General features: G+C 41.7%; 1 protein-coding gene and 1 non-coding gene across 2 annotated transcripts in view; both read right to left on the bottom strand.

Moving 5' to 3' along the window:
* Positions 1-7,991: 7,991 nt before the first annotated feature.
* mkrn4 (makorin, ring finger protein, 4) overlaps positions 7,992-26,263 on the bottom strand; it is a 29,616-nt gene continuing 11,344 nt past the window's right edge. Inside the window, exons 4-8 of the mRNA XM_041194824.1 lie at positions 24,345-24,460; positions 20,051-20,244; positions 16,877-16,984; positions 11,774-11,903; positions 7,992-8,846 (exon numbers count right to left, since the gene is read on the bottom strand). Of these exons, the coding sequence (XP_041050758.1) occupies positions 8,631-8,846; positions 11,774-11,903; positions 16,877-16,984; positions 20,051-20,244; positions 24,345-24,460 (764 nt within the window). The 3' untranslated portion in view covers positions 7,992-8,630. The remainder of the gene's footprint in view (positions 8,847-11,773; positions 11,904-16,876; positions 16,985-20,050; positions 20,245-24,344; positions 24,461-26,263) is intronic.
* LOC121282699 lies at positions 17,722-17,869 on the bottom strand. The gene has a single exon (XR_005944116.1). It is a non-coding gene; the product is annotated as a U4 spliceosomal RNA (small nuclear RNA).

Raw genomic sequence — 26,263 nt, forward strand, 5'->3', positions numbered from 1 at the left:
ATCAAATTGCTGTGTATGTCACTTCACTATTCCATGACATGGCTGCAGTTACACCCTTTCACCATTCAAGGATGCTGCAGATTCATACTTTTTCTGACATTGGCCCGGAAATATACATTCCATTGTTGGATTGTACAGTAAATGAGTAATTTTGAAGACTGAAGTAATATCAGAAACAGGCCCAGGGTGTGTTTGACAGAGACTACTGGGAACAAGGTATCCGGGAACTTCCAAAAGTTGATTAACTATGCACGGGGACAGGTAAGCATGAGGCTCCTTCTGAGTTCTACACATGATCTAACATCACTGATGATATACATTAGCTATTAGTATAATAGCTGTTAACCCGTTAGGCAGCGGCAGTTGCAAATCACGAAAAGTTATTAGATGATTTGTGCTGCACCAATCACCTTCCAAAAACAAGACTTTGTTCCTAATCTCCATGAAGTTTAAGAATGTGTGCAGTTTAAACAAATAAAATTCGCCACAAGTGGAAGACTTCTCAATATCAGCCCTCAAATTGCACCTAAGAGAATTAATAAAATGGATGAAGGAAAGGCACATTTAGATGTCGGAGGAAGCATTGAGTAGGTGGACATCGATTCATTTTGTTTTGGCTTTTTTTTTTATTCATGGAGAATTAGCATTTACGTTGTGCTCAGTATAATCCAGGACTAAAATATAGGTCATGTATAGGTGTAGGATGGATGCTGAAGGCTTTGACTCTTATCTAAGGGCTGAGTTTCTGCAGGGGTTCTCCACTTGTCTACTGTAATTTCCTCAGGGTTAGTGTGACTCATAAAGAAGTGGCAAACACCTAGGCTGTACCTCTGGCTACATGAAATGATCCAGTTTATCTAAAGTTGAGTGACATTAAAACATTTTTAGTTACACAAAAAAATAGGAACAGGAGTAGACCATTCGACACCTTGAGCCTGCTCTGCCATTCAATAAGATCATGGCTGATCTGTTTGTGTTTCGATTTCCACATTCCCATCTAAGCCTGATAACCTTAGGTTCTTGTTAGGCAAGGGAATCAATCTACCTCTGCCTTAAAAAATATTCACTGACCACGCCTCCACCATCTTCAAAGGCAGAGAATTCCAAAGTTGCACCACCCTCAGAAAAAATTTCTCCTCATCTCTGTCCTAAAAGGATGACCGCTAATTTTAAAACAGTGCCCTCCTAGTCCTGGACTTGCTCACAAGAGGAAACATCCTTTCCGTGTCCAGCTTGTCAAGGCCTTTCAGGATCATGTATCCTTCAATCAAATCAGTGCAGGTAGAAGAGCACAAGCGCAGGTTATTATGCAAGAGCTGCACCATTGTATTCTGAAAGTATTTGCATTTTATAGCTCTTCACACATTTGCAATGCATCTTGGTGCATTTTTTTTTGAAGTGGGGAATCGGGATACTTCACAATATAGGGAACCATGGGATTTTATAACTGCTGGTGGACAGATCACTAAATAACTGATAATTGCAATTTGTTATAGAACTGTTGTGAGAATGACTGGGGGAAGGGAGTGAAACATGGAAGGGAAATAAATGAGTAGCCACAGCTAAATAGCCTTGGGAACTGATGTGTAGAACAAAGGAGGCTATATGTTGAAACAGCTCTGAACGAATCTAAATTGAGTCACCTCCCTGGCATAGCAGAGGGATGATCTCCCCCTTTATGCACACTGGTAATAAACTTCCTGATTTATTTACAGCTAAGCATTGAATATCTTCACTTTGTTACTCTGCACCAAGTGTTGCCAGACATCTTGACACATGCCACAGAGATTAGGTCAGGTGCTCAAAAGCTTGGTCAGAGATAGGAGTTTTAGGAGTGAATTAAAGGAGGTTGAGTGGTATTGCAGGATCATAAATGTAATAATTGAAAAGGCCTGCACCAAGGTAAACTGGTTGGTCAAGGCATCGCCATAGGAAATGAACCAGGGAATGACTCTCCTCCAAGATTTTGTTTAGTTGAAAATGGTGTAAAAATGTTCGACACTATGTTCTGAGTTTTGCAAACAAAAGCTAGTCAAATATGGTCAGTACTTTGCCTGCTGTGAACAGCTGAAGGGATGTGCTAAAAACAAAAAAAACTGCGGATGCTGGAAATCCAAAACAAAAACAGAATTACCTGGAAAAACTCAGCAGGTCTGGCAGCATCGGCGGAGAAGAAAAGAGTTGACGTTTCGAGTCCTCATGACCCTTCGACAGAACTTGAGTTCGAGTCCAAGAAAGAGCTGAAATATAAGCTGGTTTAAGGTGTGTGTGTGGGGGGCGGAGAGATAGAGAGACAGAGAGGTGGAGGGGGGTGTGGTTGTAGGGACAAACAAGCAGTGATAGAAGGGATGTGCTGTTTGATACGATCCACCAGATGTTGGTATATATGGCCTACCTGTTCATTTCCCAGCATATTGATAATACTAAAGTGAGAGCGAGTCCCACAATCGAACGAGTATTGATGCAGGATGAGATTGAACAGATTGGTAATAGGATTACTAATTTACACTCTTACACTGTGCTTGGACTGAGATGCACAAATATTTCATTTTTTGATTTGATCCATTTGTACCACCATACTGCGCTGATAGATGACCGCACCATAAACAATACCCACTTGAAGCACACCCACACTGTAAACTCTCAAGCAGAAGCAGTTTCACAGTACAATTAATGATGCCACCAAACGTAGTAAATCTCTGACCACGTATTCTCTGCAAATAACTTTGATGTGGGATGAGGGCACATAAGCCATTGAAACCATGCACAAGAACAAACTGCTCACTTTCAGAGTTCCAACTTCTCTATTCCCAGCTATCCTGTGGCCTATGGTGTCCAATGAAGACACTGAGTACTTGAAAGTGTGCCTAACGGATCCAACATTTGTATATTGCGGGACACCCAATGACTTGGCCGATATTCACATGCAACACTGACAAGGGGACTGGAATATTCATTAAGAAGCGCAGCTATATCGACCAAATGAAGGCCATTCTTAATGACAGGTCCAAATTCATATCCATTGGATCTGCCACAGCCCTGCTTCAAAGCAGGTTACAAAAATGCTTATTGAACTTGTGTATGAGTAACAAGCCACCTGGTGATGTATATGATTGGTTTCATACTTATGGTTTGCTGTGTCTTCATTATATGTTGTCTGCCCAAGAAACACAAAAGTGATGTCCCTTTACACTCTACGACTGGCTCTGTACAACATGAATTGGCCAAATGGTTGAGTGAGTTGCTACACCACTTCGCCTTCACTGTTGCGAAGACCATACAGTACTTGCATATCGAGGCCAAGGCCATTTCCATTTGCTCATTTGACATTGCTAGCCTATTCACTAATGTATCACTCAAGGAAGCCACAGACATTTGTACCATGTCACTATATCATGGTGATCTAGATGTGCCTTCACTGATCAAATACATGCATTGGGATTCCTACAGTCCCACATGCTACAAGGCTAGCCTTATCAGCAATCTCGAAAATAGAGCTGTCACGAAAATATAATTTTCATACTATTGTGATTTATTGTAAAGGTAGGGTAATAGTAGGGTTTGGATTAGTTTCTCTGTGTGGATGTGTGTGTGACAAATTTAATTGAATTGGAGACAGCTGGTCTGGAGCTTTTGAGTTAGCAAAAGGGAAGCTAGAAATGCTAAATACATAAACATGGCTGAAGGTTTAGAATGAGGTGAGGAAGATTTGCATTTTTAGATAGGTTAGTTTGAATGTCAAAGAGATGGTAAGATGTTACACCAAGCCGTAAAAAGCTAAGCCAAACAGTGCGTTTATTTTTCCCAAAGATTACTGATGAAATTAGTACTATGAAAAGATTTATATTATGGGAAAAGTTGCAAAAACATCTGGGAACAATGGAAATTGCATTAAAAGGGAGAAACATGTATAAAGGAGATTAGGTTGTGTAAGGGAGAAGGCATTCTAAGATCTAACGTGTGAAAAACCGCCAGCCTCTATGCATCAAGCTGCTGTCTACAGGAACTGAAGCTAAGAAAACTGTGAATATCACTGTCCTGGGTGTTGTGTGCTTTGCCTGGGTCTGTTGAAATTTATTTGTTTTTACTGTTGCCTTAACGGAGGTGTGACTGGGAGTCATAAATTAGGGGAGTTAGAAGTTATAGTAGTAATTTGTAGACCTATGTGCTTAAAATCTTCTTTTAATAAATGTTTGATTTAGTTTTGTAAAAAAAAAACCTCAGAGTCGGTGGACTTATTCCTACTGAACTCAAGGCACACATCTTGAAATAAAATACAAATTGTGAAACAGTCGTGGCAGCTGTTTCAAGTTTCCCTCTAGGATTTGAGCAACTCGGCACTTACCATCCGCTGTGGCATAACAGGGGCCCAAGCCATTTGTTCACAAGTTTGATGCTGAAATAGGGCATTTCAATGCTATGCTGCAGGATAACATCTACCTCAATCAGATCATTGCTTACTCAATATTGTGCAAATTTATGAATGGGCCTAAGGTTGCCACTTTCAGTCCTGAAAAGTGGCCTGTCTACCTCAGATTAGCCTGGAAGGGTGAGGTCTCAAAACTTTTTTGTTATTCATTCATGGGATGTGGGCTTTGCTGGCTAGGCCAGCAATTATTTCCTATCCCTAGTTGCCCTTGAGAAAGGTGGTGGTGGTGAGCTGCCTTCTTGAACCTCTGCAGTCTATGTGATGTAAGTACATCCACAATGCTGTTAGGAAGGGCGTTCCAGGATTTTGACCCAGCCACAGTGAAGGAATGGCAATATATTTCCAAGTCAGGGTGGTGAGCAACTTAGAGGGGAACTTCCAGGTGGTGGTGGTGTTCCCAGCTCTCTGCTACCTTTATCCTTCTAGATGGTAGCGGTCGTGGGTTTGGAAAGTGATGTCTAAGGAACCTTGGTGAATTCCTACAGTGCATCCTGTAGATGGTACACACTGATCCACTGTGCGTCATTGGTAGAGGGAGTGAATGTTTGTGGAAGGAGTGCCAATCAAGTGGGCTGCTTTGTCCTACATGGTGTCAAGCTTCTTGAGTGTTGTGGGAGCTGTACTCATCCAGGCAAGTGGGGAATATTCTATCACACTCCTAACTTGTGCCTTGTAGATGGTAGACAGGTTTTGGGGAGTCAGGAGGTGAGTTACTTGTAGCAGGATTCCTAGCCTCTGACCTGCTCTTGTAGCCACAGTATTTATATGGCTAGTCCAGCTCAGTTTCTGGTCAATGGTAACCCTTCCCCAGGATGTTGATAGTGGGGGAATTCAGTGACATTGAAGTCCCCCAATGAGAGTACATTCTGCACCCTTGCCACCCTCAGGTGCTTCCTCCAAGTTATGTTCAACATGGAGATGCACTGATTCATCAAATGAGGGAGGACAGTATGTGGTAATCAGCAGGAAGCTTCCTTGTCCATATTTGACCTGGTGCCATGAGACTTCATGGGATCCAGTCGATGTTGAAGACTCCCCAGACTATGTACCACCACCTCTGCTGGGATCTGTGCTGTCGGTAGGACAGGACACACCCAGGGATAGTGACGGTGGCACCTGGGACATTATCCGTAAAGTATGCTTCCTTGAGGATGATTGTCAGGCTGTTGCTTGACTAGTCAGTGAGACAGCTCTCCCAATTTTGGCACTCCATTCATTGCCCCACCCACCATTAGTAACGAGGACTACACAGGGTCACCAGGGCCAAGTTTGCAGTTGTTAATGCTGAGTGGTCCAGTTTCATTCCTTTTTGAGACTTGTAGCAGTTTGATACACAGCGGCTTGCTAGGCCATTTCAGAGGGCATTCAAGAATGGGTCTGGTGTCACACAGGCCAAACCAGACCAGGGAAGGGCAGATTTCCTTCCCTAAATGGCATTAGTGAACAAGATGGGCTTTTACAACAATTGAGTGGTTTCATAGTCATCATTAGACTTTCAATTTCCAGCTGTCATGGTGGGATTCAAACCTGGGTCCCCAGTGTGTTACTCTGGGTCACTAGTCCAGCAACAGTACCACTACACCATCACCTCCTCCAAAAAACTGAGCAATAGGCAAAGAAAGATGCAGCTGTCAAGCCAAAAAATGTGCTACCTATTACAGAAGAGTATTGGTGGTATATGAATTTCAGTGCTGGTGCGATGCCAAGTATGTAGGTTGTACATCCTGACATCTAGTGGATTATCAAACTGCTATTCGCAAACAGACAAAGGGATGTGCTAAGTACTGACTGTACTCAACCCACTTGTGCAAAACTGAGCATAGTATTACTAAACAATCCTGATCCTGCCAAGAATTTCACTTAACCAATTTAAGATAGTAAGTCAGACCCACAAGATGAAAAGCTTCACCAGCATGTATTGCCCCCAGCAATACATACACCATTTTTGCTGGGCTCAAAAATCTTAGAAGCCCCAACATTGCAGGAGTGCCTTCACCACATGGCCTAAAGTAGTGGTTTACATCACTTACTCAAGGGCATCTAAGGAGAGACAATAAATGCTCCAATTACCAACCAAAAGCTCATGCACATGTGGAAGAGAAAGCATCAGAAGCAGAGATTATTCCTGCTTTTGGGGTTGCTGCAGCATGGAATCCATGACAGGTGATACTGATGCCAGCAAAAGGAAAAAGTTTAATGTTGCCGCTAAGGTGGACTTCTGCACATTCCACAACTTCAGTGCCTGTACGTGGGTGATATTTAAAAATCCCTCTTCATCTGATTTTCCAACCCCCCACAAGAGGCATGAGAAATGCTCTATAATAACAGTAGCACTGAAATACATTAAAAAATTGTGGTGCTAACAGCAAGCAACAAAAGCAGTTACAGGACAGAAGACTAAAAGCTTTTAGGTGCATCTTAGAGGAGAGGCACCAAAAGGTTTGGGGGGTGGGAGAGAAGGAACCCCAGGACTTTGGAGCTAGGCATTTGAAACCTTTGGTGCAATGATTAAAATTTGGGACACAATACCAGAAATGGAGGAAGACAGGTCTCAAAAAAGGTATGGAGGGCTGCAGCAGCTTACAGGAGGGGTCATGGGAGGGATCTGGAACTTAAATGGAGGCATTTGCAGAGGGAGCCATTACAGATCAGCAAGCATGAGAATTGGTGAGAGTTAAAAAGGTGATCATCCAATGCTGCTGCTATACAAGTTTGTAAAGTAGAAGGTAGCCAGGCCAGAAAAGCACTGGAATAGCCTAGAGGCAACAGCAATTAACAATTCAATTGTATCTTAAACATAGTAAGACATTCAAAGACACTTAGTAGAAGCATAAAACAAAATGTCACAGCAAGCCACATGGAGGACATTCAGAAAGACAGCCAAAACCTTGGTCAAATTTGCAAGTTTTAAGGAGTGTTTTAGAGGGAGGTAGAGCACACTGGGATTTAGGGAAGGAATTCCAGAGCCTAAGGGTTCAGTAGCTGAAAGCTCAAAAAAAAGGTACAAATGACAAGTTTCAGCAGCAGATGGTCTGAGATAGGGTCAGAGTCTGGTGACATTATGGAGGTGGAAATAGGTAGTTTTGGTGATGGAGCAGGATAGTTGGAAAATCATCCCAGGGCCAAATACCACCAAGGTTGTGAAAGGGTCTGGCTTAGTTTCAAGCAGTTGGCAGAGAGAAATGAAAATGGTGCTCAGGACAGATTTTCTGGTGATAATTCTAACAAGAACAGCTGTAGTAAAAAAAAAAAAGAGTTGTTCTGCTGGAGAGTCATACGGACTCGAAATGTTAACCGCAGATGCTGTCAGACCTGCTGAGTTTTTCCAGGTATTTTTGTTTTTTTTTTACTTTCCAGCATCTGCAGTTTTTTGCTTTTAATATAGCTATAGTAAAGAGGTGTTTTCCTCATAGCTATTTGAAGCTGTCATTTTATTAACAGGTATTCACTAAGTTCAGGTTTTAACACCTCATCAGTAACATGCCCCATGTACTTATGACTTTGCAAGCACACACTCCAGACATGCATGTCCAGAAGAGAAAATGCAAGAGTTGAAGAAAACTATTTACAAAAAGTTTTTATTTGAACATTGTTAGCACAAACATTTAAAAAAAAACATTCCCACTGATTAACTTGATCAGCAAGCTGTTATTGCTTACAAAATGTCAAACTGCCATCGATCCCCGTGTTAAATATACATTTGCTGTCATTAGTGGATGAAAGGAAGGAGAAAAACATTCCAGTTCTACTAAATATACATTATTCCACTTCTCTATACTTGGTTTATTAAGTCAACATTTCAGTACATAGTCAGATTACCTGCAGTCAAAAGTCTACAAGGTTTGGTAAAATAGCCAATTCCCAAGGTTAATCCCTGAAGTCCACTATCAAAAAAATCAGTGAATTGTTCAAATCATTTAAATGCATTTCATATCACTTACTTTATATTTCTAACCTAAAAAGTTTGAATTCTTGAGTAGCTGCAACTATAGGATTTAGCAAAAAGTAGCTTCACTAAACTGTCAAAGTACAACTAGTGCAAGAAAAAAAATCAACTTCACATGCATTATAGATCAGTGTGCAAATACCCAACCTGTATGGTTCAGCCTGCTACCTGCAACAACACTGCCAAAATATAGGATAAGCAATTGCCATCAATATTCCACCTGCTGTATGCAGGAACACTACTTCATACAGAAGGCTAAAATGGCACAAAGCCATCTAAATCATCAGAATCATAATCATCAGAATCATCATCCTGATTAAAATCAGACAGATCGGAATCAAAAAGTTCAAACTGAAAATGCACCAAATTCTCTAAAAAGGTATCATCGAGGGAAAGAATACCAACAAGGTGAAGGGCACGGTCATAGTCATCATCATCGCAATCATCTTCCCACATAGTTCCCAACGGAGACTGTGGAATATATAATAAGACATTAAATCCAAGACTTTAAAAAGACAGTTGTTCAACTTTAACAAAAGTTTAAACAAAGTCAAACAGAAGTTGATCATATTAATTTCCTTTACTTGTTAGCTACCCTGGAGTGGCAAAGCTACTGCCCCACAGTGTCAGCAAGCTAATGTGATCATTGGATAACATGTTTCTTGTCGGAGAAAATGACAGACCTCGTTTGTCATCAAATGTAGCTTATACTTATCCACATTTTCAGCACTGCCAAAGTTGAATCAAAGCAGCACAGAACTGATTTAACTGATTTGAGGTAGAGACTTAACCATTGTTTGTGTGTCAGCTTTGAAACAGGTATCCATTTTCCAACAGCTCTTCAAGCTGCCCTCCACAATTCATCCCATTCCTGCAGATATTGATATGTTCCAACTTGTGGCCTAGTCCCCAATAAAACCATGACTTTCACACCTTGGTACAGCCCTCAACTTCACTCCCTCTCACCCAAGGGACACAGACCTGAAGGGCTATGCCAGACAACTGGTTTAGCCATCCACTGCCAGATCTGGCTGGAACAATTTAAACATCAGGTCCTGTTCTTGTCTACTAAAACTGCTCATGATCATGAATTGCAAAGATAACCCCCAGCTTCTCTACTCTAAGAGCAGTTTAAGACTGTTTGCAGTAAAGTCACAAATGGCATCTGTGACTGTGACAAAGGCAGACTTTCCTTCATCTTGCCTTCAACCTGCCTGCAACTTTTAACAGTTGACAACACCATCCTCCTCCATGGTCATTCAGTGATTCTCATCTTATGCCATTCTTATCTAATGGTATCCAGAGAATCACTTGGTGGTTTCTCTTCCTCCTTCCACATTGTTACTTCTGGTGTTCTCTAAGAATCTATCCTCCATCCCCTCAAATTTCTCACCTGAATGCTGCACTTCAGCAGCATCATCTGAAAGAGTAGTTAGTTAGCGCATGTACATTGACAATACTCAGCTCTACCTCACCATCACTTCTCTCGACCCCTCCATTATTACTAAGTTATCAGACAGCGTAGCTGATGTCCAGCACTGGATGAGTAAAAATTTCCAGTAATACTGGAAAGACTGAAGCCAATGTGATCAATCCCTACCCCAAACACCATTCCCTAGCTACCAACTCCATCCCTTTTCGTGGCAACAGTCTCAAGATTAGGCCGGTCTGTTGCAACCTTAGTGTCACATTTGACCTGGTGATCAGCCTCCAACCCTCATTTGTGCCATCACCAAGGCTGCTGATTTCCATTTATAGCATTGCCCAACTTCACACCCCATCTCAGCATCTGCTGCTGAAACCAGTTACCGCTAGACTTAATTACTCCAACAGTCCTGGCTGATCTCCCACATTCTACCCTCCCCAAACTTGAGGTCATCTAAGTTCTACTGCCCTTGCATTAATCACACCAAGTCATGTACCCCTATCATCCCTGTGCTATCTGACCTTTGGATCCAGGCCAAGTAATGTCTTGATTTTAAAATTCTCATCCTGGTTTTCAAAATCTCTCCATAGCCTCAATCTTCCCTCTAATTCCTCCAGTCCCACAACCCTTCTATATGCACACCCTCATTTTGGCCTCATATCCCAAATTTTAACTACTCCACTATTGGTGGCCATGCCTTCAGTTGCCTAGGCCCCAAACTCTGGAATTTTCTCCCTGCATTTCTACACCTTACATTTCCTTCTTTAAGGCACTCCTTAAAACCAAGCTTCTGGTCATTTGACTCAATCTCTTTCAATGGCTTGGTGTCATACTTTGGTTTACAATGCTCCTGTGAAATGCTTTGGAAAATTTTATATTTATGTAGTGTTATTACACAATTTATTCAATTGGTGTTCTCTGTTTACTGATTCTCCTGTGGGTGGAGAAGGTTTCCCCAGATTGAGGAGTTTATATAGAGGGGATTCTTGGGCAGGTGAGCTTGGAAGAGAACATGATGCGTTGAGGTGGTGGAGGCTGAAAAGTCAGTGTTGAGGGAGGAAAACGATGAAGCCAAGTCTATTCCATTGATTATGATGGTTTTGCATTACTTGCTTTGTTACTCCATGCCTCTATTTATAAAAAGGCAAGAATTCCACATGGTTTATTACATAACTGTAACAGATTACTGCTTTCAGTCTTTGCAAACCAGATGTGTCCAAATAGGCAAATTTATTGGTCAAAACTACTGAAAATTAGAGGTTTCTAAAATGTTTATTCTACAGGGTTTGAATTGGTCATCACTTGCTTCATTGCCTGAGAAACAGTTTTAAACAATGGGGCATTTCCCCCCTCCAATTATTTCATATATGAGTTGGCAAAATAGTCCTCCTGACAAGTTACTGATGCTGAGCTAGAGACATCATGCAGGTGTGAAGCCCAGATGCCTTCTCTCCCACCAGAGGGCTGTTGAGCCAGATTTCAAGAAAATATGTCGTGGTACTAACTGCAAGAGTTAACCATAAATATTATCAAATCTGGTCTGCATTATAAATGTGGTATGGAAGTTACTCAATAATAAAAAAGGGGGTAAATTGTCATGGGGGTTATTAACATGATTTATGCTAATGTTGTTAAATTACTGCTGATAAGAATGCAAAATGCTGAATTTGTCCATTCAATTAAACAGGCTTCAGAGGGTATAAACAACAGCAACACTTTGGTCAACAGCTTCAATGTAGATACAAACAAACATCAAATAAAGATTTGAAATTAATGCTCAGTTCTTTTAAGCATTTTACTTTCAGAAATTAAAAATTGTTGATTCTTGGTGTCACTATTACATTCCAAAGGGCTGAAAGACAACTTACTCAGCTCCTTGCCTGGAGACAAGGCTGTGGTTAGATGGTTTGATAATGTTGACCTGTCACTAAACACATCAGTTCTTATGTTGCAATATATAGTATGCTCTTACACTATCTCTTTGCCTCCTTTGTCGACGCTGGGTGGGTCGATATCCCTCTGGAAACTCATGTAAGTAAATGCATTCAGATTTAAAAGGACATCTGCCGTTACTTCGTAGGAAGAACTTGCAGTGTATTTTTCTGTGAAAAAGAAAAAGTTGTTAGATGTGAATCAACTGTTCCCAACTCCTTCAAAAGCCATCAACTGAAGAACTAAATCACAGCAACCGACTCTCCAGTCACTCTCCCTCACATTTTGCCCAAATAACCATTCACGTGCCACCTGGATGGCATGTTTCAGCAGACTATGACTGGAGCACAAGCCCAATCCTACATGTACCCCCATCAGGAGGAAAGGATAATGGTCAGGAACACCAACCAATTCCACCCACCTCTCCTCAGATGTTAAGGCCAATTGCATCATCACCCTTACTTCAACTTGCCAACTGGGTTTTGAACCTGGGGCTTCTAGGTCTTTGCTGTCTAAAAGACAAAGTAATAGCCTCAGTCTTTGGAGGAGCAATGATACATTCTTTACAATAAGAGGAACAGGAGGAGCACAAAGAAACTTCCACTGAAAGACACTGGGGACATGCTTGCATTTTAGAGGCTAGAGTACAGACTTCCGAACTGTGATATTCACATTTAGCAGGCTGAAGGATCCATGGAATGCAAGTTCCAGGAGGTGGCCACCCTATAAACAATGTTAGCAAGGAACACAAGTGAGACCACCTAATCAGATAGGAGTAAACTTCAGGCCATTCAGCTTGAATGTGCTGAAAAGAAAAAAATTGATACCAAGTACATGTTGCATGAAACCTAATAGGAAAGTATCCACCAGCATCAGAAGTGGAGCAACTGGTTGTCAGGGTTGGAGAGGCAGGGATAGAGACCAAAATACAAAAGCACAGGGACAGTTCCAGTCAGGAGAATAGACAAGACACTATGTGGTGGCAATACAGGGTCCTGAGTGATGTATTTAAGAATGTCAGAATAGATACCAAAAGAAAAAAAACCTGGAGAGAAGAGAAACAAAATCAAGAATCATAGCTCTCATTGCAGTGGCAAAAGGCACAGAAGTGGGGTCCTGAAGAGGCTTTCAGCAATGCTGCACTGGAGGAAATTGTACACATCCAGGATTTGTGGTCAGACAAGTAGATTAATAACAGGTGGGTGGGGAGGGAGAGAGAGAGAGAGAGAGAAAGAAGAGGAAGAGCTGGATGTCATATAGAACCTGGTTCCAAGTTTTCAGATGTCAATAAGTGAATGAGGAAAAGGGTCTGTTATTCAACCAGTGCCACAAAATCCTCATCATTCAATGGAAAAGCCAGACAAAACCTTGGCTTAAAGATAGCACTTCTGACAACACAGCATTCCAATATGCTAAAGTATCAACCCAGATGGTTTGAACTGGGACTTGAATCCACAACCTATGACTAGTCTAACCTAGCCAAGCTGGTATTAGGCATTGGTTTTGAGGCATCATAATTGTCCTGGAACTTTTATCAAATAGCAAGCTCATCTGGAGGTCCAGTATTGTCCTTCCAAATAAGAGCCAAACTTTTATATTTTGCCTTCCTTCAGTTTTTTTGCAGAAGGGAGAAGAGAAAGGCAACTCTAGTTCAAAAAGATACATTTAGGGACTATCCCTAATAGACACAGCCCACAATTATGCCATTAAGAAGCAGCTAAATAAGTAGAAAGAATAGCCACATTAGCCAAAGGTATAGCTTTTTTTTTGAGTTAACCACCAAGCAACATACTGGTGAGGACAGATCCACTGTTCATAGAAACAAGGCTTGGAGGATTAAGGATCAAGGAATCACCAGAAGGTGACTTGCTAAAAGACATCTTTTCCATTATGCTCAGAAGATTAAGTGAAAGGACTTTTTGGACACTGGTGAGGCAGGGAGAAGGGGATCCTATCCTTTGTTTCTGCTGAGACTGCAGTATAATGTATAAATGTGGAGTGGGGTTGCGATTGTGCCAAGTTAATGGGGGCAAGGAAAAACAAATTTAACCTTTTTTGTAGTTCACTTAATAGTCAACTAATCAACTAAATATTAGCGTATGTTGATTTTAGTTTGTTACAGCAATTCTTAAAACATGAAATCTTATCATGAGGTTCTTTGTAGTCGCTGGGAAATTCCTATCTTTCTGAAAGATCAGTCTCTACAGGGACCAATCATAAGTGTAATAAAAGAATGCAGGCGCACAAGGGAGCATGTGCACCTGTCATAGTAGGGAAGGCCTCCAATAGGATTGAGGGGTAGGAGATTAAATAACGAAAGGGTTGGTGCTGCAAGGAAAAGGGAGTAGTAACGGAATGAGTAAAAGGAACAAAGGTTATGTCTAGAAGTATAAATGCAGAAAGGTGAGCAGTTGCCATCTAAAAAAGGTGTATCCATCCAGTTTCCCATACTTCTGCTCACCACTGTCCCTCCCATAATCATGAGGTTCCCCTTCTCCTCACCTTCCATCCACCAGGCTGTATTCAATGGATCATCCCTGCCACTTCCAGCATGATGCTACTAAAACACACCCCCCTCTCCTTCCAGCATCCTTCTCTCCACAACACCCTGGCTCATTCTTCAAATCAGCCCTAATCCCTCAAATTGCACCTTTCCATGAAAGCACAGGAGACACAGCACCTGCCCTTTTACCCCCTCCACTGTGCAAGGTCCCAAATACTCCTTCCAAGTGAAAGCAATTTATTCATAATTTCAATTCAGTATATATATTTGCTATGTATTGCTGTTTATGATGCAGTATGCTCTACATTGGATAGACCAAATGCAGATTGGCTGACAGCTTTGCAGAACACCTCTGTTCTGTATGCAAGCATGATCCCAAGCTTCATATCTGTCATTTCAATTCTCCAGCTTGCTGGTTCTGAGCTCTGTTTCCTGAAGTATTCCAATGAAACTCAATCCAAACAAGGAAAAGCACCTCATCTTTTGATAAGAATTCAAACAGTTTCAGATCATTACTTGTGTTCCCATTTTGCTTCTTTTCTCTTTGCTAGCTTTTGGTTTTACTCTTTGCTTTTGGATAGCAGTTGTTCATCATTCTGCCATTCAAACCTAGTTTGTTTCTTTACTGGTGGCCTTGCATCACCAACCCTTGTAATTTAGTCTCACCTACCTTCCATCTTATCAGGCCTTTCCTGGTGTTCTTCTTCCACCCTGCCCCCTTCACTTAAAACCCATTAAACATACTTAACATACTTACTAGTTCTGATGAAAGGTTATATAAACTGGAAATGTTAACACTCACCACAGATGCTGCCTGTCCTGCTGAGTATTTTCAGCATTTACAATCACTGCTTTAGAGTTCATATACACAAAGTTTTCAGTTTTCACAGAATCACAGTGCAGAAGAGGCCCTTCAGCCCATTGAGTCTGCACTGATACGTGAGAAACACCTGACCTACCTCCCTAAATCCCATTTACCAGCACTTGGCCCATAGCCTTGAATGTTATGACGTGCCCAAGTGCTCATCCAAGTAGTTTTTAAAGCATGTGAGGCAATCTGCCTCCACCACCCTCCCAGGCAGCACATTCCAGACCATCACCATCCTCTGGGTAAAAGTTTTTCCTCACATCCACCCTAAACCTCCTGCCCCTCACCTTGAACTTGTCCCCGTGTGACTGACCCTTCAACTTAGGGAAACAGCTGCTCCCTATCCACCCTGTCCATGCCCCTCAATCTTGTACAACTCGATCAGGTTACCCCTCAGTCTCCTCTGCTCCAATGAAAACAACCCAAGTCTATCCAACCTCTCTTCATAACTTAAATGTTTCATCCCAGGCAACATCCTGGTGAATCTCCTCTGCACCCGCTCCAGTGCAATCATATCCTTCCCATAATGTGGCGACCAGAACTGCACACAGTACTCCCAGCTGTGGCCTCACCAAGGTTCTATACAACTCCAACATGACTTCCCTACTTTCATAATCTATGCCTTGATTGATAAAGGCAAGAGTCCCATTTGCCTTTTTCACCACCCCACTAACATGCCCCACCGCCTTCAGAGATCTATGGACACACACCAAGGTCCCTTTGTTCCTCAGAACTTCCTACTGTCATGAATACTTCCTTGTCAAATTATTCCTCCCAAAAGGTGTATCACCTCATTTTTCAGGGTTAAATTCCATCTGCCACTTATTTGCCCACTTGACCATCCCATCTTTATCTTCCTGTAGCCCAAGACACTCAACCTCACTGTTAACCACCCGGCCAATCTTGGTGTCATCCGCAAACTTACTAATCCTATCCCCCCACCCCCCCCAGAGTCATCTATGACAAATAATAGAGGACCCAGCAGATCCTGGTGGTACACTACGGGACACTGGCTTCCAGTCATTAAAGCATCCTTCTCTCATCACCCTCTGTCTCCTACAACTAAGCCACTTTTGAACCCACCTTATCAAATTACCCTGTATCCCACGTGCATTTGCCTTCTTTATAAGTCTCCCATGTGGGACCTTGTCAAAGCTTTGCTGAAATCCATATAAACTACATCAACTGCACTATCCTCATCTACACACCTGGCCACCTCCTCAAAAGTCAATCAAATTTGTAAGGCATGGCCTCCCTCTGACAAAGCCATGCTGACTATCCCTGATCAAACCTTGCCTCTCCAAGTGAAGATAGATTCTATCCTTCAGAATTTTCTCCAATAGTTTCCCTACCATTGACATGAGACTCACTGGCCTATAGTTCCCTGGCTCATCTCTACTACCCTTCTTAAATAGCGGAACCATATTAGTTGTTCCAGTCCTCTGGCACCTCCCCCCTGGCCAGAGAGGAATTAAAAATTAAAATGTTTTATAGCCATTTCAATCACATATCACAAGTGAATGAAATGTATACACTCCAAGTGTACATATCTGCCAGATCCTTTTGGAAATAAATTCAGAACTAATTCTGCATTACACAATCTAACTGGCTCAAGTTCAAAATTAACTTCATATTTCAGAATTTTAAAAATGCAAAAGTTTAAATGTTGGATTTTTAAATCGAAACTTGTGCAGCTCTGTAGTAAATTCAGAATTAGAAAACAGATAAAATATTGCTTTTATTGTGACACTGATACCTCTAGGCAAACCTACCTCTTTTCAGCTTTGAATTTTTCAATAAGCTTCTGTTTCTGTTCATCAACTACCCAGTACTTGTATGGTATGAAGTAACTGGCCACAACTCTACATTCAGGACATGCCCTGCAAACAAAAGAATATCTTTGAAGTTTAAATTTTCTTCAGCACAAAGATAAAAACATTTTAACCAGAACCCCATTTCAGTCCACAAGACCGTCTGGGCCAGACCCTCAAGATGCCCTCACAGCTACACCATATGAATGCAGCACAAGTTAAGATTTATTTTTCCAGGCATTTAGACGTAAATGCTCCGAGACCAGCATAAATTGCTTTCAGATACCAAACATTTACTTTCCCTTTACTACAGGGCTACAAAACATATTTTCAAGCATTCAGTTTTCAAAACTTGTTTTTGAATTTGTTCATGAAAAGTTATTAAGCCATTGTAACATTTGTGCTGTACTTGCCCTAGACTTTAACCTAAAGTTGAAGCTCATGGAATTTCCTGGCTAGGAAATTGGCTGGGGTTAGTAGATAATTTACATGGTGTCCTGCAAGGTCCTATGTGGAGGCCACAACTATGCACAGTATTTAACAACACTAACTCCTGGCACCAAACAGCAGTTGCATATGCCCACTTGGCATTCACCAGCACATGTCATTTCTCCCACTGCTGACATTATTGTTGTGCACCAGTTATTTGCCTTTTGTTTGTTGCCTTTCTTCCAAGCCCTCACTGGCAATATTGGAGAGGTGAACTGGGTGAGTTTGGTCTGTGCTATCTATGACACAGGCAGCTGTCTGGGATATCACTAACAGTGATTACACAGACACCACAGCTGCATACAAGTAGTGTGTGCCCTCCATACTTGTAGAGACTATCAAAAATTGTCATTGCCGACTATATTTCAAGTCGTCATAGCGGGGTATTGGGAAAAGTTTTCAATAAGCAATAATCGCGCCTCAGTTAAACCTCATCGGCTACGATACTGCCACTTGTAGTGTGAGCAAACACAGCCATTTAGTAATGAATTAAACTATGGGATGGAAAGCCACATGCCCAAATTTGCTCATGGAAAGATAGGCATTCTTCTGGGGGAGGGTGATCAGCCACAGGTCATGGTCCACATTGGTATTAACGACATGGGTAAGAAGAATAATGGTCCTGCAATTAGAATTTAGGAAGCTAGGTATAAAATTAGCAAGCAGGACCTCAAATGTAATAACCTCCAAATTACTCCCAGTGCCACATGTCAGTGAGTACAGAAATAGGAGGATAAGGCAGATGAATGTGTGGCAGGGGTACAGGGAAAAGGCAGGGCAATAGCACTAGGTCATAACGCTCATTTGGAGAGCTGGTGCAGACATGGACTAAATGGCCTCCTGTGCCACTAAAATTCTGTGATTGTAAGAAGTGTAGATGGAAAACAATTTGTGTCTCTAATTTTGTTATGAATAGAAGGATTTAAATGCAAGCAAATGAGGTCATATACTTCTCATAGGAAATACTTTTGAAATTAGGGTTATCTAAGATATGGTCTGCAGACCACAATCCAGCCCACCATGCCTTTCTTACTGGCCTCCAGACTCTCTGTTCAAATACAGGCAAGTCCAAATGAAAGATAGGCAAGGAACTTCTCAAATCATAAGCTGTTTCTCTTCTGCAGCATGAAGAGAAGTGGCCATGGTGCATTCTGTGTACCTTTGGCTGTTTGCTTCCATCACTCACCCTCCTATGCAGGCACTGGGCTGGGGAGGCCGCAAGGAACAGCAGTTGCTGCAACAGGGCAGAGTGAGGAAGCACGTTTTGGCATCATTACTGCAGTCCCAAATTCCTCCTCGATGGTAAAATGTCCAAAACACACGTGCACAGACTTGGATACTGTCTGGCCACAAGTGAAAACCCAGGCTGAAAGGCAACCTGCTTCTGACCCCCACTTTCATATGTTTTCCACTGTGCCCAGCTCATTGTGTGCACCACCTGAGGCAAACACAAGGTCAATGTTAGTGAAATCTAACTCCTTAGCTTGGCCCCAGTCATTCCCTGGTCACCAAGACTTAGGGCTTAGTCTGTCTCTAGCTCTGCTTCTTAAGCATAAAAGGCAAAAAAAGATTTTAATCGGTTAGCTCTGCTGCTTGCTACTATTACCAATTTATTGCTCAGACATGATTTTTTTTTTTCAAATTCATGTTTAATGTTGCACAAACTCCAATTTTTCTCTCACACGAGTTTCGGAAAAATTAAAGTGTGGGCCCTCATGCGAAGATTTTGGACAACCATTTTAAATAGTGAAAAACCAGAAAAGGTGAAAATTCAGGTACACCAATCATGAACAAAAGAAAAAATAATGCAATATTGGTCTTCATATCCAGAGGATTGAACATAAAAAAGGGATAAATATTACGTAAAGCACATACATATACATAACACTGGTTACACTGCACTAGGACCATAGGGCACATTGGCCTTTAGGGCAGGCAGTGAAGTTACTTGAACTCCAAGGGTTAAATTACAAGATTACATAAACTAGAGTTGTATTCCCTGTATTTAGAGGTTAAGGGGTGATGTGATTGAAGTTTAGGATATTAAAATGGGAACGGACAGGTAGAGTGACTATCTTGGCTGGTTGGGGAATCTAGGACACAGGAAGCAGTCTAACAATTAGAACCAAACTTTTTTTTTAAAAAAGTGAGTGAAATCAGTAACACTCCTAAGTACAATGGATGGCAGAAGTTCAGAATTCTCTTCCATGAGCAACTGATGCTAGATCAATTGGTAATTTAAAATTCTGACTGGTGACAGAGTTTTTTGTTAACTGATAGGCACAAGGGACACAGGCAAAGCCATGCATACAGATGACCAAAGAAATCCATGATCTCATTGAATGGCAGAATAGTGTCAAAGAGCTAAATGGCCTCCTCCTGCTCCCAAGTTAATTGAAAGCTAAAATGGCACCAAGTCCACTTCTTCCAACCAGGAGTTAATACTACTAAAATTTCAGAACAACACAGCAGAATGGTGATAGTATCAGCTCAGCTACTTAGTTGACAAACATGGGGAGCCACTGGGGAAGCCTTAGATTATATATTCATTAGGCATTTCAACAGTTAAGTCAATAAAACAATTGGAATAGTGAGATTACTAATGGCTCAAATACTGAAGTTGCTAATTTGGTTACATGTACTTACTTTATTACATTATTGGTAAACCCCTTGCTGTCTCGCCACTTCTTGATACAGGTCACACAGAAAGCATGGTTGCAGTCAGGGAGAATTGCAAAGCAACGATCTCTAGCTGGTGTTTTTTCATAGACTTTCTCCATGCAAATTCCACAAGTTATATCTTTACTCATTTCAAAGGCTGGGTCTTTCGTCAACTTACCCTAAAATTTAAGGAAGTAAAACATTTAGCAAAGTGTTTTCTCATATCTGAATTTGAATTCCTTTTCCATCAAAGTTCTATCATGTCAAAGTTGCTCAGCAAAGTATCAGTAAGCATTTACCCAATCATCACATGAACATATGAATTAGGACCAGGAGTAGGCCACTTGGCCTTTCGAGCCAGCTCCCCCATTCAATGAGATCATGGCTGATCTGATTTTAACCTCAACTCCACATTCCTGCTTATCCCAAAGAACCTTTTACCCCCACCTTGCTTATCAAGGATCTACTTCTGCCTTCAAAGGCTCCATTTCCACTGCCTTTTGAGGAAAAGAGTTCCAAAGAATCAACCTCAAAGTGGCCCCTAGTACTAGATTCTCTCATAAGAGGAAACATACCTCTCCACATTGAAACTTAAGATCCTGAGAGGTCAATCAAGTTGCCTCTTACTCTAAACTCCAGTGGATATCAGCCTAGCATGCCCAACCTTTCCTCATAAGACCAATCCAGGTTATTAGTTTATTAACCTTCTCTGAACTGCTTCCAACGCATTTACATCCTTCCTTAGTTAAGAGACCAATACTGTGCACAGTATTCCAGATGTGGTCTCACATTCTATTAGCTTTCCTAATTACTTGTACCTACATACTAGCCTTTTATGATTAATCACAGAATCTCAGTGCAGAAGAGGCCCTTCAGCCCATCAAGTCTGCACTGACATGTGAGAAACACCTGACCTACCTAATCCCATAGCCTTGAATGTTATGACATGCCAAGTGCTCAAGGTACTTTTTAAAAGGATGTGAGGCAACCCGCCTCCACCACCCTCCCAGGCAGTGCATTCCAGGCCGTCACCACCCCCTGGGTAAAAAGTTTTACCTCATCCCCTAAACCTCCTGCCCCTCACCTTGAACTTATGTTCTCTTGTGACTGACCCTTCAACTTAGGGGAACAACTGCTCCCTATCCACCCTGTCCATGCCCCTCAATCTTGTACACCTTGATCAGGTTGCCCCTCAGTCTTCTCTACTCCAATGAAAACAACCCAAGTCTATCCAAGCTCTCTTCATAACTTAAATGTTTCATCCCAGGCAACATCCTCGTGAATCTCCTCTGCACTCGCTCAAGTGCAATCCCATCCTTCCTATAAAATGGTGACCTGAACTGCACACAGTACTACAGCTGTGGCCTCACCAAGGTTCTATACAACTCCAACATGATCTCCCTATTTTTGTAATCTATGCCTCGATTGATAAAGGCAAGTGTCCCATATGCCCTTTTCACCATCCCACTAACATACCCCTCCACCTTCAGAGATCTATGGCCACACACACCAAGGTCCCTTTGCTCCTCAGAACTTCCTAGTGTCATGCTGTTCATTGAACACTTCCTTGTCAAATTACTACTTCCAAAGTGCATCACCTCACACTTTTCAGGGTTAAATTCCATGTGCCACATATCTGCCATTTGACCATCCTGTCTACATCTTCCTCTCCTCCACCACCACCAATGTCATCTATATAAATGACAAATAATAGGGGACCCAGCACAGATCCCTGTGGTATGCCATTGGACACTGGCTTCCAGTCACTAAAGCATCCTTCTGTCATCACCCTCTGTCTCCTACAACTAAGCCAATTTTGAATCCACCTTATCAAATTACCCTGTATCCCATGTGCATTTGCCTTCTTTATAAAAGTCTCCCATGTGGGACCTTGTAGTTTATATGCATTTCAGCAAAGCCTTTGACAACTGCACTACTCATCTACACAACTGACCACCTCCTCAAAAAATTCAATCAAATTTGTTAGGCATGGCCTCCCTCTGACAAAGCTATGCTGACTATCCCTGATCAAATCTTGCCTCTCCAAGTGGAGATAGATTCTATCCTTCAGAACTTTCTCCCATAGTTTTCTTACCATTGACGTGAGACTCACGGCCTGTAGTTCCCTGGCTTATCTCTACAACCCTTCTTAAATAGCAGAACCACATTAGCTGTTCTCCAGTCCTCTGGCACCTCCCCCGTGGCCAGAGAGGAATTAAAAATTTGGGTCGGAGCCCCTGCAATCTCCTCCCTTGCCTCCCTCAGCAGTCTGGGATACAAATCATCCAGACCTGGAGATTTGTCCACTTTTAAACCTGCCAACACCTCCAATACCTTAACTCCCTATATCAATTTTATTCAGAACCTCAAGGTCTCTCTCCCAGAGTTGGATACCTTCATCCTCATTCTCTTAGGTGAAGACAAATGTGAAGTATGTATTCAACACTCTAGCGATGTCCTCTGGTCCACCCATAGATTGTCCCCTACTCTTTCCCTGGTTATCCTCTTCCCACTGATATACTTACAGAATACCTTGGGATTTTCCCTACTTTTATCAGCCAGAGCTCTCTCATATCCCCTCTTTGCTCTCCTAATTGCTTTCTTAAGCTCCACCCTGCACTTATGTACTCCACTAATGCCTCTGCTGATTTGCTTCCCTTGTACCTGCTAAAAGCCTCTTTTCCTTCTCATTGTAACCTGAATATCTCTGGTCATCCATAGTTCTCTGGGCTTGTTACTCCTTCCTATCACCCTAGAGGGAACATGTTGAGCCTGTACCCTTCCCATTTCCTTTTTGGAATGCCCCCCACTGCTCCTCTGTAGATTTCCCCACAAGTAGCTGTTCCCAGTCTACCTTGGCCAGATCCTGCCTTATCTGACCAAAATCCACTCTCCCCCAATCCAAAATTAATGCACTAGGACACCTAGATCCCTCTGCATCTGAGCTCTGCAATCTCACCATTTAGATAGTTATGCTTTTTTTATTCCTCCTGCCAAAATGAACAATTTCACACTTTCCCACATTATAATCCATTTGCCAGATCTTTGCCCATTCACTTAACCCATCTATTTCCCTTTGCAACCTCCATGTGTCCTCTTCAGATCTTACTATCCTATCTAACTCTCTCATCAGCAAATTTAGCAACCGTACCTTCAAACCCTTCATCCAAGTCATTAATATAATTTGTAAAGAGTTGAGGCTCCAGCACTTCCTGTGGCACATCCCTCGTTAATCTTGCCAACCAGAAAAAAGATCCATCCATGCCTATCCTCTGTTTCCTGTTAGCTAGCCAATCTATTACCCCACGAGCTTTTATTTTTCACAATTTCATCATCTATAAACATAGGTAACTTTTACTTTCACCATGGCAAAGAAGCCATCCCAAAAAGGGAAAAAAAGATAGAACTGTCCAAAAACTCACAGGAAAGAATTAAGTTTCCCTCATTTTTCCCCTGACAGGAAAAGTTTATAGCAAGATGTGCTACAATGAAGTGTGTTAGGAAAGAAGGCAGGGGATCATGTTTTTTTGAAAAACAAGAATGCCCCTACCGGGGCTGGCTCAGTTGGCTGGACAGCTAGTATGGTTCAGGACACCAGTGAAGGGTTTGATCCCCATTCCAGCTGAGGGGCTGGTGCCTGCCTCCTCACACTGCCCTGTACCAAAAAAATCACAGCATAAGTTATGGTTCAGTGATCCTTGAATAATCAAGAAAAATATTTTGTCAGCTTGGAGAATAAATCATATACATGCAAACTAACAGATGGAAATTCATAGGTGCTACCCAAAGCAAAATGTCCCTTCAATCTTCATCGATGCACTGGGCTCATATTAATCTAAGAACCTTTACTGACTTGATCTGTACTTTGTAGCACTCCAAAAAAGGTAAAATTTTCCTTCATTGAAAAAGTGGGATTTTTTTTATTCTATTGGATGCCCTTGTCCAGAGGGCATTTAAGAGTCAACCACATTGCTGTGGGTCAGGAGTCACATGTAGGCCAGACCAGGTAAGAATGGCAGATTTCCTTCCCAATGGTTTCATGGTCCTCGTTAGACTTTTAAATTCCCAATTTTTACTGAGTTCAAATTCCACTATCTGCTGTGGCAGGATTTGAACCTGGGTCCCCAGAGCATTACCCTGGGTCTATGGATTACTAGCCCAGCAATAATACTGATACCAAAAATACAGATACTTCCTTTGGTGGGGGAAAAATTCTAAAAAGACATCACATTGCAATGACAGGCAGGTGGATTCATTTAGAAGAGCTGAAACTGCATACCTGTGTAACAGATGGAGTTGAAGATCGATTCTTTGGCTTCTCAGTTTGAGGTATGCTGTTGTCACAACTGGGCATACAATGGAAAGGACCTGCTGTGTGAGATGTTGATGCACAATCTGAAATATGCAAACAATTCAACACAAAACCCGATTAGAGTACATACAATAAAAAAAGGACACAAGATTTAGTCTCAAAAGGTGACAAAGTACATGTACATGCAAATTCAAAACAGATTTCCAAACAAATTATTTTTTAAAAAGAGTAATGCACAAGATCTAGAGTTTCCAAAAATTGAATTCTCCAGTAGTAATTGACAAATAACAGGGGTATGGGTAGTTTTGATATGTGTGCGAACTATAATGTTGAATACTTTGATTTTTAAAACAAAAATGTGTCTTTCCTTTTGTCCACTGCTCTTCTTTTGGAAGTGATTAATAGTTCTACAATTGCTAGTAACCCCAAACAAGAGGCTCTTCTTCCAATATGCTGGAAGTGTTAGCTTTAGGGCCATATCATCAACATATACTCAGTAACAGGTCAAATTTTCTCCACATTTTGTCATGAGGCAGAGACCAACTGTACTACCCTTGGCTACCCAGCTGAATTTGCCCAATTAATTGCAAATTTACCAGTATTATCCTTAGGTAGAGGAATGCAAGAGGGCCTGTCTCAAAGAATTTCAATTAAACCTAGTGCATGTATAACCATGGTGATCCAGTTTCCATCCATGGACCATGATGTGTACACCAGAGTCAGTACTGTGCTGCAATTTTAAGTCACTGCTGAGTAAAGAGACACACACCTCATCTTTTATCCAATATGAAGAACTCAGCTCATCACTATTGCCATAGATCTATGTCCAGAATATTGTCAGTGTGTCTGACACTGTCGCACAAAATCACACGAGCTGACGCCAGGCATGCATCCTGACATCATCGCGTGTCATTCCAATATCACGTTCGGCAGGTGTGTGCCAGAGACAGTTGCCGAACTGTCAAATGGCCTATTAAGACAATTAGGAAACTAATTTAGCTAATTAGCAGCACTGCCCTTCCGACCTTAAGATTGGCAGTCAGGCAAAGAGCCCAAGCAGTCTTTGCGTTTTTCAGGAAACCTCATCCACAGGTGTGATGAGGTTTTTCTGAAGGTTTAATAAAATCAACAAATAAATTTTGTTCAACTGACAAACATGTCCAAGCTCATGTGACAGTGTCACATGGAGGGGACATCTCTAAATAATTACTTTCTTTATTAAAAAAATTTCAATCCAAGGCAGCTCCATGCCTCACGGAGATTGCTGTGCTCTTTCACGTCAAGCAGCCGGCAATCGGCTCCATGCCTGGCTTGCCCGACATAGGTAAGTTTCTGGCCTACATGCTTGTAAGTTTTTCTGGTCATTACTTCAGGCTCTATTGATCCTTAATTTAGTACCATCTAAAAAAATTTAACCAACTTGCACATCTCCAAATCAAAGTAGTGTATAGAAGTTAGCTACTGTAGAAGATAAAAACAAAAAAACTGCAGATGGTAAAAGATAGTCCATCTGAGACACTACTGGAATTCTGGTATAACAAAGTTAATATTTGCACACTGGGAAAGTGAGACAAAGTCTAATATTGCTATCATTTTAGTAGGGAACTTATGAAACTCGGTCCACACGGACTGCAGTGGTTCAAGAAGGCAACTCACCACCTCCTTCGTGGGGCAATTAGGGATGGCAATAAATGCTGGCACAGCTAGCAATGCCTGCATCCCGTGAACGAATAAAAGGTGGAGCTCCAAGGTTGCACGTCAGCCTAATTAATAGGCAAAACAAAAACACCTGGAAAAACTCAGCAAGTCTGGCAGCATCTGCTGAGAGGAACACAGTTAACGGTTAGAGTTCGAATGACCCTTCAACAGAACTAAGTAAAAATAGA

This window comes from Carcharodon carcharias, chromosome 9 (genome assembly GCF_017639515.1).
Source record: "Carcharodon carcharias isolate sCarCar2 chromosome 9, sCarCar2.pri, whole genome shotgun sequence".
NCBI lineage: Eukaryota > Metazoa > Chordata > Chondrichthyes > Lamniformes > Lamnidae > Carcharodon > Carcharodon carcharias.